This window comes from Mchenga conophoros, linkage group LG23, assembly GCF_057382185.1.
Source record: "Mchenga conophoros isolate Kocher_MC1m ecotype Shallow Benthic linkage group LG23, M_conophoros_male_GT1.1, whole genome shotgun sequence".
Classification (NCBI taxonomy): domain Eukaryota; kingdom Metazoa; phylum Chordata; class Actinopteri; order Cichliformes; family Cichlidae; genus Mchenga; species Mchenga conophoros.
This window is the reverse complement of record NC_140547.1, coordinates 4,052,261-4,066,050: the sequence shown is the minus strand read 5'-3', so window position 1 is coordinate 4,066,050 and position 13,790 is coordinate 4,052,261. Positions and strand designations below refer to the sequence as shown.

Sequence of the window (13,790 nt, the reverse complement as noted above, 5' to 3'; positions counted from 1 at the left end):
TTTATCTGAAGCTGAGTCTTTTTCTGTTTTGCAATTAAAACCATCTACAGTTTTGAGGCACGTGTAATAGCATTAGTATTGTATTTATTTTGCATGGATGTGCTGTATAATTGAATGAAGCAGTTACATTTTTAATCTTATTTTTAGCTGATGGTGCTTATAGAACAGCAGAAAAGGACAACGACACAACAGGAACATACTTCAAATATTAGCTCAGTGATAACCCACAAATATTTGCCTTGGATGGGAATCAGGATGAACTGTAGCTGCTCCTCTTTGTGTTTTTAAAAGAAAATAGAGAGCATTTCAAAGATGTCCATGAACCTTTTTTGATGTCTGAAATGCTGGTGTGATTTTTAAATGTCCCGGCACCTACTCAGACAAATTTGCAGACTGAGGAATTGTGTTGTTTTTGTCATTCATTGCAGAGTGGCAATTCATTCTTGCGGCGCTAATTTGAAATCATAAAGCAGCCTCGGCTTCCAACCGCTACAGTATCGATCAGCCATTAGCAAAGCCACGCTGACTCTGCCCTGTAATATAATCTGCCATTATGCATTCCTGCCCGTAGCTACGGTGAGCCCAGTAATTGCCAGAGTTCGGGGAAATACTGCTGGAGTTTCAAGGCTATTATGGTGTTGTCACACGTCACACTGCCCACTGACATATTTGTGGTCATTAATGAGTTGTGTGTATTTACCCCTAGCACTCTGCTTTTACTTGCTCGCTAACTGATTGATTGATTTTCATCTTCTCTCTCTTGTCTTCATAGCACCTAGGAGTCCAATTTTAGTTTGTTTTTTAGCTGTTGCTCTTTCTGCCTGACTGTATTGATTTATTTTCCCTCCTCTCTCTATCCCTTCTCAGCGCCTATTCGTTCCACGTGAGCGCGGACGGCCAGATGCAGCCCGTGCCCTTTCCTCCCGACGCTCTGCTGGGTCCGGGAATCCCTCGTCACGCCCGTCAGATCCACACCCTGAGCCACGGAGAGGTGGTGTGTGCCGTCACCATCAGCACCTCAACTCGTCACGTGTACACCGGAGGGAAGGGCTGCGTCAAGGTGTGGGACATCAGCCAACCAGGAAGCAAGAACCCCATGGCCCAGCTGGACTGTCTGGTGAGACGTGAAAGAAAATGAGGCACACACAAGTATTAAAAAATTGAGAAGAGTACTCTCGTAACCACTCGCACGTGAATCCATGAAAACCAGTGCATGCATCCACAGAGCAGATTTGTTTTTACTGACCATGTCGTGTTTCCTCTTCCACTTTGGTAACAGACATTAAAACGTCCACATTAATTTCCTGAATGTCCCTAGTGTTGCCATCTGTCCTGTAAAGCCTCACGCACTTCCCCCCCCCTCCTTGATCAAGTTACAACAGCCGTAATCTGACTGGTTTCTTTATCTTGTCAAATCAGAACAGGGATAACTACATCCGCTCCTGTAAAATCCTCCCAGACGGACGAACCTTGATTGTTGGAGGAGAGGCCAGCACGTTGTCAATCTGGGATTTGGCCACGCCAACTCCCCGCATCAAGGCGGAGCTGACGTCGTCCGCTCCCGCCTGCTACGCTCTGGCCATCTCCCCTGACAACAAGGTCTGCTTTTCCTGCTGCAGCGACGGCAACATCGTCGTCTGGGACCTTCACAACCAGACGCTCGTCAGGTAAGAAGGACCTCTGCAGGTAGACTGTAGTGAGACGAGAGCAGAAAGAGAAAGGTGAGAAAAAGAAGGTAGAATATTTCAGATGGAGGAAGGGAAGATAAAATATGTAAGAAGAGAAAGCGAGTGAGAAATTGTTGCAGTCTGTGGCTTCTTTAACTAACACCAAGGTCAGGTGCAAACAAAAGGGATAATCTAGCCATAGGGGATGTGAAGAGGATAAAACAGCTCTGTTTTAGCAAAGCTGGGCTTAAATAAAAAGGAAATGAGATGCGGAACACTGTCGGTTCTACGGGGAGGCAAGAATTAAAACATATTTAATCTGACACCTCTACCAGGAAAGAAGCAGAGAAACAACAGGGAGGCAGAGTCCGCTTTGCTTGTGTATTCAAAGGGCTTCCAGTTCGGTTCTTAGACCCTCTTTTGTGCGTGTTTGCGTGGTCGTTGTCCCGGCAGGCAGTTCCAGGGCCACACGGACGGAGCGAGCTGCATCGATATCTCCAACGACGGCACCAAGCTGTGGACGGGAGGGCTGGACAACACAGTCCGCTGCTGGGACCTCCGAGAGGGACGCCAGCTGCAGCAACACGATTTCACTTCACAGGTGTGCGCGCACACACACAGACACACACAGACACACACACAGTAATCATATTCTGCTCACGCTTTTTAACATGTTGATACAGGTACAGCACTTAAATGGTAATAGATCCCTAATATTGCATCTGTAATAAGATTCACCTCAATAAGGGATCGTGCACAGTAAATACAACAATAATCTACACACACACACACACATTTTGTCTCTCATTCACTATTCACTGTGACGACAGGACTACAGCTGACCACTGGTGTCAAATGAGTTTCGATCCACAGTATAATGACTTTCTCTGTCTGCCATCTGAGGTCTGTTTAGTTCACTCTATATTTAGCTCGTTTATATCACTCCACTCTTTCATTTTTCCTTTTCCCTACTTTCCACCTCTGATCTTTTGTTGTCCCATCATCTTTATCTCTTCTCTTTAACCCTTTACAGCCGATCGGAGCGGGCACGCTCTGTTTTGCGTAACTATTTTTAAATCCCGGTAGCTCTGCAACCAAGTAAGCTAGCGCAATAATTTTTTTTGCATATGAAACTGGAGGAGTTGTACTTACATCTTATGCCATCAGCTTGTCCTAGGTCACAGTTTCCTTCCACATATAGCTTTGCAAAAACTGCATAAAAATCACTTGCAGCAACAAAAACATGATATTCCAGAAACACGCTTTGCCGATCCATCAGCTGTTTGTAACACTTCCTACGTCCATCAGCGCGAACTATCACATGACCGCATGACCTGCCCGAAACCGGAAGTGACGTCATTTTGCGGAAATGTAGTTTTTTACGATCGGGGCCTTATGAGCTTGTGTTTTACTTGTTATGTGTTTTAAAAAGTTATGTTTGAGTTTATGACTTTCTGTGTCGTTTCTGGGATGCTTAAGACTCATATTGCACTGCTGGAAATAGTTTATTTTGATGCATATGCTGTTATTTTGCAAATTTGCACTATAATATTTATTTTCGTTTTTCCTGCAGTATATAAAAATTGGTGTATTTCAAAAATAAAACTATGAAGACACTCAAAATAAATTTCCTGTGGTGGGAAACTAGTTTGTGTAACTTTTTTGTATTTACAGTTTTGAGGGATAAGCCTCTTAAATTTCTCTAACTAGAAATATATGTTAAAAAAACAAAAACGATTTTCAATTTTTTTGTAGTTTATTGCACTTTTTTGCAATTTATGTAATTACTATGCACCTAATGCAGACATATTATTAAAGTTTGGGCTATAATGGTTGTATTGATGTATAGCAACTTGAAATGCTCCCAAAAATGGCTCCACAGCATGTAAAAATATAATATAAGCTCTGGCGAACTTGGTTCTATGGTAGGTCTTAAAGGGTTAATATCCTCCGATCCCTAATTTTAAGTTCTTTTATCTGTCCTCCCTACTTCCTTCCTTTGTTCTCTTCTAATCAACCTTATCTTCTTTCCCGCCCCTCATGTTGTTTTTCTTTTCACTTTTTTAAAAATAACTTCTGCGCCCTTGCTGTTGTCGCTTCTAATCCTTCTGTGTTGCCCCTCATTTTGCTTTCTGCTTTGCTTTATTCATCTTCTTTCTCCCTCTTTGTCTCCAGATCTTCTCTCTGGGCTACTGTCCGACAGGCGAGTGGTTGGCTGTGGGAATGGAGAGCAGTAACGTGGAAGTCCTCCATGTCTCCAAACCGGACAAATATCAGCTGCACCTGCACGAGAGCTGCGTTCTCTCCCTCAAGTTCGCCTACTGCGGTACAAACACAAGCACTTTATTCCGTTCCTAAATCGATTGAATTCCAGCCACTGACCGACATGTGTCCGTCTTCTCCACGCTCTTGCTTTGTAGTTTGTTTTTCCCCTTTAGTTACTCCTTTCTCGTTGATTAACATGTGTTACTGTTGCTTTGTTGTTTCAGGGAAGTGGTTTGTGAGTACAGGAAAAGACAATCTGTTGAATGCATGGAGGACACCTTATGGAGCTAGTATTTTCCAGGTGAGAGATAAGCACCGATGACTGGCTCTGATGTGTGTGTGTGTGTGTGTGTGTGTGTGTGTGTGTGTGTGTGTGTGTGTGTGTGTGTGTGTGTGTGATATGTCTTTTGTCAGTGTGCCATAGGGAGAGAGTCTCTGCAACACAGAGCCTTTAAGGCAAAAGAGAGAGAGATGACAGGGTTCAAAGGGAGAGAGCGTGATAAACCTCTATTTTTTTTTCACTTTCAGATTTGTTGATCCAAGGTGACTTGTGGAGATTTATCAGATGGTGCAGACTGACGCGCACACACAAACACACACAGTGAATCAAAACACGACAAACACCATCTTTCCATTTCGTTCAGTTGCTTCGTTGGAGGAAATGTTGAAACATGAATATGCAGGGAATATTTTTAGCTGAGCGAGTACATCTGGGTGTGAATGAAACTCGAGAGACGAAGGCACATTTAAGCTGAGCAGTGTGTGTGTGTGTGTGTGTGTGTGTGTGTGTAAAACAGTGTGGTTGTCATATTTCTGTAAGCTACAGTGGGCAGCAGGGTTGGCGGCTCCCGTCTTTCCCCGTGGACTGAAAGGAGAATACTGGCTATCTTGCTTTGTTATCCAAATGCCAAATGTTCCTCCTGCCAAACAGCTCCCTCCTGTCACTGTGTTAAACAGAGCTGCTCTCTCTCTCTCTCGCTCCTCTTCATCGCTGTCCTCCTTGCCTCTTTTCAAAGCGCCGTTTCGCTCTTGTCTTATTTTTCCTCTCTGTTTGTTGTTGTCCTCCCTCCCTCTGCTCATTTTTATCTTTTCCTCCAAATCTGCCTGGATCTACTTTCTTCTTTGACCTTGTCCTTTTTATTACTGTCCTTTGCTTTCATCGCCTTCCTTTATTTTATTTCCTGTTTCCGCCCTCTTTCTCCTCATGCTCGCTTTCATTCACGTCCTTTAGCTGGTGTGTGGCATCACTCTCTTTGTTTGCTTTCTCTCAAGGGAAACTGGAAAAGGACAAAGGTCATAAAGAGTACAATCCAATCAAGATATGCAGACTGAAAGAAAACAGATGGAACAGTCCGATGAGTCTCGAGTTCAGAAAGTTTAATGAGGGCGACTTTTGTGCAGTGCAAAAAGTTGTTCTCTTAAATCAGTGAGATTAGAGAAGCGACTATTTGCGGTGCACAGGGAGAACACAGGCATCCACTTGTTTCACTGTCCAGCCGGTATTCACACCATGAAGGTTTCCCCTCTTCCTTTTTTCAGCTTTTATTGAGCTGTTTTTCGCACCGAAATGCCAAACATGCTCTCATCCTTTCAGCGGTATTGGCTCAACAAAACAAGCTGTGTTATCATTCTGAAATGTTGCTTTTTATAAATGTTCATTCTCCCTGCTATAAATTTTAAATATGACAGTTAAATGGCACATTAGCTGAAAATCTGTGCTGCCAGGTACATGCCACCGTGTTCACGTCACATGGTAGCATGCAGCTTCACATTTTCAATCACAAAGATGTTTTTTTATATACAAGTTCTTAAATAATGATACTTATTTTTAGCTCGTTCACTTCGTAACTAATGTGTTACCGAACATTTTAGGCTAAAAGATGAATCAAATAAACCCTGTGACTCTTTTTCCAGAAAGCAGACAGTGTGAAAAAGACAAAAGTCACAGACATCCAAAAAGTAAATCAGAGTTTTAAGTTTCTCTGGGTTTTTCAATGTCTTCTTTACTTTTCTCATCTTTAAACTCATCCTTTAACCTGTCACTGCCCCCCCCCTCCTGCTATCTTGTTATAGTTTGAGGATTCCTGTGTGAAATGGCCTCTCACCAGTGCCCTGATGATTGACAGCCCCGCTGAGCTTGTAGCGAGGAAAGGAGGAGAGGGCAGAGAAGTTTAGAGAGGGAGAGGAGGAGTCGACACGAGAGCTGGGGCCTGAGTGAAAGGGGAGCCTAAGAGGATAGAGAGCGGTGGTGGAGGAGGAGGAGAGTCTGGGAGGAAAGGGAGGAAGATAAATGATGATGGAACAGTAGGGGGGAAAGGAGGTGAAAGGGGGAGGTGGGGTTTAGAAGTAGCTTTAGATCATCTAAAGCCAGGTGCCCAGGTCTGGCTTTGGGATACAGGGGGGGAAAAGAGAGCGAATAAAAGGGAAGGATTGTGCGTTTTTCCAGTTGAGGCTACCAGGCTTATGCTGCTTAAAACCTGGAGTTAATGTGGCAGTGTCTCACACTGGAGCAGACGAATGAGTCAGCATCCTGGAGCTGTGGAGTTGTCTGTTTGGAAATAATTGCCGACTGTTTTGAAATGCAAATATGTCTTGTATGATTGAGTATTAAATGATGAGTCACATCTTTTCTAACATCTCTTTGTGTTCCTTTCTCTCCATCTGTCTTCATCCATTTATCATCACATCCCTCTTGCTTTCTCTCTCACCCCACCCCCCACCTCTCGAACACTCCCAGTCCAAGGAGTCTTCATCAGTGCTGAGCTGTGACGTCTCCCCAGACGACAAGTACATAGTAACTGGCTCTGGGGACAAGAAGGCCACGGTGTACGAGGTGGTGTACTGAGGGCCGGGACAAGATGGGAAGAGACAAGGTGGAGATTTTAGGGGCGGGACACTCTGCCAACCACTCCTGATCCTCATTACATCAGCAACAGCAGCACCTCCGTCTCAGTCGTCTTGAGTCCTCCTGACTCTTACCCCCAAAACATCACTCCCCCCCCTCTCTTTTTTTTTTGCTGTGATATAAGCTACTGTGGAAGCTCCCAAATGCCATCTCCCCTCCTCCCCCTTCCACTTTTAGCCCAAGGATGAGGCATGATAGCAGAGAGAGAGAGGCAGAATGGGGAGCAGCAAGATAAGAAGGACAAAGGAAAAGGGCGGTGGAGCATAAAGATAAAGTTTGGAGGAGAAAGAGGGAAAGATGAGGAGAAGAGAAAGAGTGAGTGCGGAAGGAAGAAATGAAAGGGAGGAAGAGGACGATGAGAAGGAGGAGGAGGGAGGCAGGGTAATTAGGGCTGTTTCCTGATTAAGAGCTCAGTGGAAGGGAGGCCCCCAGAGGAGGTGCGGAGCGGCACTGTGGGAGCGCCAGCCAGGAGCACTGATACCACACAATCGATTCATTAGCCAGACAGTGGAAGCCTTAATGAGGCTGACGCCGCAGCTCGATCTCCCCAGCGAGAGGTGTCAGGAGCTGGGGAATGATGACGCTCCGAGACGGAAGGGGGCTGCTTCAGATATCCACATACACTGACGTGAAACATAGACCTGCTAATACACACACGCGCGCGCGGCATCAGGCTAGAATACACACACACTCGCTTCCACCCCCTTGAGGTACTCGTATGAAGAGAGAAACACACACAACACATAGAGCACCCAATTAAACATTCACCGCAGCGCTCCCCGTCTCACTGCTAATATCTATTTTATTTTGGTCTGACAAAGGCAGCGTCTAATGAGCAGCGGAGTCAATGGGATTCTCCCAGGGCCCAGAGACACAAACAGAGAACATCAGCCGAGCTGTTCATTCTAATTCCTCTGGATTGTTCTCCTGACACCGGGCGCTGCACTCACTCTCATTAAAGGCACTGTCAGCTAGATGAAGTAGCAGCACGCCAGCTTCACTGTAAGGCGGACGAGGGGGCAAATTAACACCACACGTTTACGCTATCATCAGCAGCCAACTAAGCAGCGACTAATCCGATTCCTTTCAAATTTTATGCAACTAGTTGCTGTTTTCATTTACAGACGAGATTACATGTTTATCAGAGTCATTATCTCCATCTCTGCCTGCCTGCTTACGTGCTAGTGTTCAAGTGCTCGGGCTAATTCTTGTTTCATAAGCTATTGATTTCTATTAACTGAGATGCTAAACACCTTAAAGAATTTTTTACATTTTCACTTGCTCACTGAGATTACGATTAGAAGATTTATGCCACTCTCATGTCTGTAAATTCGCCGCAAGCAGCCTTCCAATGTAGCTTGGCCAACAGACAGAAAACAGGTGCCCAAAAGAGCATTTTACTCTTTTAAGGGCGTACAAATCGGTTTTTATTGACAACATTTGATGCACTACACTAGCTGGCTTAAACACCTTACCGCTGTCAACTGCATGCTGAAGTTTCAGTGCAGCCAGAATAAAAATAGTTGAAATTACTTGTGTCAATATGTCACAAACAATGCAATCAGTATCGTCCATGAGTTCAGCTTCTTTTGGCCCGTTTATGCCAGACCGGTCGCTTTGCATGCAAACAGCTCCATACCACCGTGTAGGGGAGAGCAGCGTGTCGTGATTTATGAGCTGAATCATCATCACTATGCAAACACATTTTAATGACAGCTAAATCACTGTGATTTTTACTTTCCACTAATTAGTTAGAAACACAACTTTCAGCCTTTCTTATATTTTAAAATTGGGGTTTTTGGAGACCTGGGATTTTGGGTCAGCTTCTGTTGTGTGTTCAGGCTATAAATAAAACAGACGTGACAGTCAACACAAAAGGGTTCAGACATTTTTCAAAGTGCCTGTTTGTTAATTTAACACAAATCGCTAAACTTACAGGACAGAAACTACATATCAATCCTGTCAGGGTAGTATTGATCCAGTACCAATAGCAGCATTGGTATTGTTACTATGGCAACATTCAGAAAATAAAATAAATGCATAAATCAGAGTTGTTTTTTTTTCCAGAAAGCCTGATGTTTTCAAACTGTTGCAACATCTCCCTCTCTGTAGTGTGTGACTCTCCAAGCTTCTGTTACCAATATGTGCTTAAACCAGTGGTTAAAAACCAGCACAGGCGTAAAGTCAGTGAGCATAAATATGTCCTTACAAGCTGGAGACAGGTGCTTTTGGTGAATTTGGTTTGAATGCCATCAATAAAGTTTGGCCAGGTGCTTCCTCAGATTGGATGCGTTACCGTGGCCACCTTCACATTTAGCACCACAAATGTCACAGAGGGCGTCGTCTGCATATATCACATCAGATCGCTCAAACGCTGCTGAAGTCGAGGTTAATACTTTCTCCACTTTTCTGTTTGTGGGCTAAGCTTACTTGCGTATTAGTGGCCCTGACTAATAGCAGGCTAGTAAAACGATGATTCTCCCTGTTTTTCTTCTGTGGCTACACTGAGTATTAATCTATTCTGAAGTATTCTAGCACGTTGTACGGCTTTTACTTGGCTTTTTGTGGATAAACGCATGAGCATTGGAGATGCTGGTAAGGAGTTTTTAGGGGTTTTTCTTTACATTTCAGACAGAGTCAGGCTACCCGTTCTCGTTTCTGTGTACTAAGCTATCAGGCCTTGTAATTATTGTACAGACATGAGAGTACTATCAGTCTTTCTAATTCTTGTTATGACAGCAAATAAGAAAAATATCAAGCTACTTCTTTAAATATAATCCTTACTTTTGATTCCTACTTGTATCATATTCCAAACTGGCAGGCAAACTGTATATCGGAGCTCTCTGCTTCTGTAGAACATGCATCACCAATGTTTAGACTAAAAAGGCACATTTCAAGATTTTCTTTGATTACTCGTTAATTTCTGAATTTTTTTTTTTTAATAGTGATTGCTTGTCTTATGTAATGATGTGTTTATGTATTGGGGTTGCCTATGATTATGGGGAGGAATGCACTCACACATGGAGACAGAATATCAAGAGGAACACAGGTGGGACTACTTTTTTGTCTTCTTTTTTTAAATCAGGGTACCTTTTATCCTTGGTAATGGTGATGGGCAGAGGGTGTACAACATCAGCAATCCAGTGTAAAGAAAAAAAAGAGCTCCTCTGTCCACTCCTTGTTTTTATTATCCCCCTTTTTTTCCAAAGTGGTAGTGCGTGTATTTTAGTCTGTTTTCAGTCCTTACTGTGTAGTAATAAGCCGTTTCTGTTGAGTCTGTGGACCGTGTACAACAGGCGTTGGCTGCGACATGAAAATATAGATTTAGCCATTGATTGATCGATCGAGGTTCCACTTTTTATTGCATGTTTGTTGCATTAAAGCTCCACTGCTGGTAGAACAAAATCAATCTGGTTTCGTTCGGTAAATACAGCGAACGGTCTCACAGCCGCAGTTTTACACAAGAAAATCTTAGCGTGACAGTATGCAATCTAGCTCATCTGTATAAAATGTCAGCAGGACTCTTCCATGCTTCTTGCTGCAGCACTAATGCAGAATAGGAGATTTACGAGAGACTTCTGAGATGGCTTGTGTACCAGCCAGGAGTCAGAGATAATCTGTACAGTTTAATGCCTTTGCCTGCCTGTTTCCCTTTCTGCCTGACAGCCACAGGCAAATCTAAACAATATTCTCATACACAAGCTTGTAATCTACTCAAAATGATGCTGTATAATGGCTATGCATTTGGTGGTATAGCATAAATATTTGGGACATTGTATTTGATACTTTTCTTTAACAGTAGGTAACACGTCTCCCCTGCTTGTGCTTCTCTGTTCCAACAGTGTTCAAAACTTATTTTTCCCCCCATTTTACAAGTTCATGTAAAGTTTCTCTTTTAAAAAGCCAAGGAACTTCCTCCTTTTTTTCCTTTTTTTTAACTGGGTCTTCCCTCCTGAAGTGTTTTCCCACGTGCTGTAAAAGAAATACTATGTGTGAAAAATAAACCAAACTTGTGTTCATCCTTTCCAGTGTCTTCTGTGTCAATTATTCTACTATGGGGATGGCAGTGGGTGCTCTGCTTTTGGTGTAAATTTTAACATCTCTAGAAATGAGGCCAATGTGAAAAGTTCCCTAACATGCATCTCCTCTCTCTATTGTCTCTGTAACAGCCTCAAGTAACAGTGGTGAGAGCATGCTTTGTTGAAGATGGATAGCACTACCTAGATACACAGGGGACCGACTGCACTGTGGAGAAGAAAGCCAAATCCTAATGTGAGCCAAATATTAACTTTCATTTTAGCAGTTTTCAGGCTCGAGATTATCCCAGCTGTCGTAGGTTGAGAGGCGGTGAACACCCTGGACAGATTACTAGTCCATCACAGGGCCAACGCAGAGTCAGCCAACCATTCACACTGACATTCACACCTATAGGCAATTTTGAATCAGCCATTAACCAAACATGCATGTCTTTGGACTGTGGGAGGAAGCCACGCAGGCACAGGTAGAACAAACACAAAAGCCCCAGTCAGCCAGTAGGACCTTGCTGTGAGGTGCAAGTTTAACCACCAAAGAAACTGATTCCATTGTTTACCATAATCTCATTACTGTTTGCAGAACCTGTACGGCATGCGTACACATCACAGGTGAGCAGAGAGGAGTGCAGTGAAATGGTCTCGTCATGTAACTTTACACCATCTACTTATCTCCACTTTCTTATGATCGCTGTAAAACAACAGTGTGTCTTAAAGACAATCACTGTGGGCTGTGGAGGCGAATCATGGCAACTATATTAGGCATATCTATTCAACGACTCATTAATGCAGCTGCCTGATCAACCAATCACGTGGCACAAACTAAATGCATCTAGGCATGTAATCATGGGCAAGACGGTCTGAAGTCCAAACCGACCATCAGAATGGAGGAAAAGGTGATTTAAGTCTCTCTGAATGAGCCAAGGTTGTTGGTGCCAGATGAGATGGGCTGAGTGTTTCAGAAACTGCTGATCTACTGGGATTTTTACAACCATCCATCTCTGGGGTTTACAGAGAATGATCCAAAAACGAGAAAGTATATAGTGAGCAGCAGTTCTCTGGGTGAAAATTTGCCAGTAGATAATGGCAGGACTGCTTCAAGCTGATAGGAAGGTAACAATAACTAAAATAACTACTTGCTATAACAATGACATGTAGGAGAGCATCTATGAATGCTTAACATGTCTAACCTGGAAGCAAATGGGCTACAGCAGCAGAAGACCACACCAGGTTCCACTTCTTTCAGCTAAGAACAGGTAACCGAGGCTATGATTCGCACAAGCTCACCAATATTGGACAACAGAAGGCTGGAAAAACACAAGTCTTGATTTCTGCTGGAACATTAAGATGGTAAGGTCAGCACTTGGCATAAACAACATGAAAAGTGTAACCTTGTACTGGCGGTTCAGGTTGGGGATGCTGGTGGAACAGTGTGTGAGAGAGATTTTTTGGCACACTTTGAGTCCTTTAGTTCCAAGTGAGCATTGTCTAAACACCACAGCTTACCCGAGAATTGCTGCTATCCATCCCTTCATGACCACAGTGCTAGTACAATAGTACATCATGTAGCAAATCCTTTTACACGGGTTTGTGTGGAAGCCATTGTAGTCAAATGGCTTCGACAGCCACCAGAACTCAATCTAATAGAGCAGTTTTTGGATTTAGTGGAATGAGAGATTTGCACTGTGGATGTGCAGCTGACAAATCTGCAACAGCTGTGTGATGCTGTCATGTCAATATAGACCAAAATCTCAGAGGAATGTTTCCAGGAATGTGTTGAATCTGTGCCACAAAGGGAAAAAAGAGTTCTGACTCTAAAGGCAGGTTGTAACCCTAATCATTGCTGCCGGTGGTGTGGGGTAATTTCTTTCTAGGAACTCAAGTGAGACAATAACCCTGAATTATTGGACTGAACTCTATCATATTGTGCAAAAACAGTATCAGACACAGGGCCATCACATGCTTTATCAAACTGACACTGTGTCCCGCTTTCTCAGACACTTTCATTTAAAACGTATTCAGCACATTTAAATTTTCATGTTCCTATCATTAAACTACCAGTAGGCTGCCTGTATTAGCCACTGGTTACAAAGACTATTTTCTTCACACGCATAAAACTGTCTGTCCTTGCTTAACATTTCAGTTTAGCACAAATGTTCATTGCCTGACAACATAACAGACCAAAAACAAGCCTGCGGAGGTTATGATCTGTCACCATACAGGTAACAAACAAATGCTGCAAACACATGGTGCTAAATCCAGCCAAGCAAGGTTCAATGCACAATTTAACCACATCAAAATATCACACACTGGTACACTGGCACTTCAGTCAACAGCAAGGCACAGAAGTAGAAAGAGGTTCATATTTGAGGTGGGTGGAGCGATTTAAATATCAACCGTATCAATACCAATGCTGGATCGATAGTAGTGCATTATGATTGATGATGGTTGGTTTCTGTCATCTAAGTTCAGTATGTAGCACATTATACTGTTTTAAACAGAGGTGTGGACTCGAGTCACATGACTTGGACTCGAGTCAGACTCGAGTCATTAATTTTATGACTTTAGACTTGACTTGAAAAAATGTTCTAAGACTTGTGACTTGACTTGGACTTTTACACCAATGACTTGGGACTTGAATTGGACTTGAAAAGACTTGATATTTTAACCCAAATATAAAATTTAACATGCATATTATATAGAGATTGAAAATGTGACGTCATTCACGGGTAGAACCGCAAAGGATTCTGGGAACTCGTGGCAAGCGGTCAAGCGGTACTAGCGCACGCAGGCTTTCAATTAAAATCAGTTATACAGCGATAAAAAGAAACACAAAAATGTCAAGAAGCTGTTGTATTATTAACTGCAATAGCCGGTCGCATGACAGCCACGGGAAGCCGACGGGTAAAGAGATCGGTTGTT

At 43.2% G+C, this 13,790-nt stretch overlaps 1 protein-coding gene across 4 annotated transcripts in view; it reads left to right on the top strand.

Annotated features, from left to right (window-relative positions):
• tle2b (TLE family member 2, transcriptional corepressor b) overlaps window positions 1-10,861 on the top strand; it is a 78,679-nt gene extending 67,818 nt beyond the window's left edge. For all 4 annotated transcript variants that reach the window (XM_085266080.1, XM_085266081.1, XM_085266079.1 and 1 more), the window contains 6 exons: window positions 868-1,117; window positions 1,420-1,667; window positions 2,121-2,268; window positions 3,843-3,993; window positions 4,157-4,233; window positions 6,670-10,861. In XM_085266080.1, the coding sequence (XP_085122206.1) occupies window positions 868-1,117; window positions 1,420-1,667; window positions 2,121-2,268; window positions 3,843-3,993; window positions 4,157-4,233; window positions 6,670-6,777 (982 nt within the window). In that variant the 3' untranslated portion in view covers window positions 6,778-10,861. The remainder of the gene's footprint in view (window positions 1-867; window positions 1,118-1,419; window positions 1,668-2,120; window positions 2,269-3,842; window positions 3,994-4,156; window positions 4,234-6,669) is intronic.
• The last annotated feature ends 2,929 nt before the right edge of the window (window positions 10,862-13,790 follow it).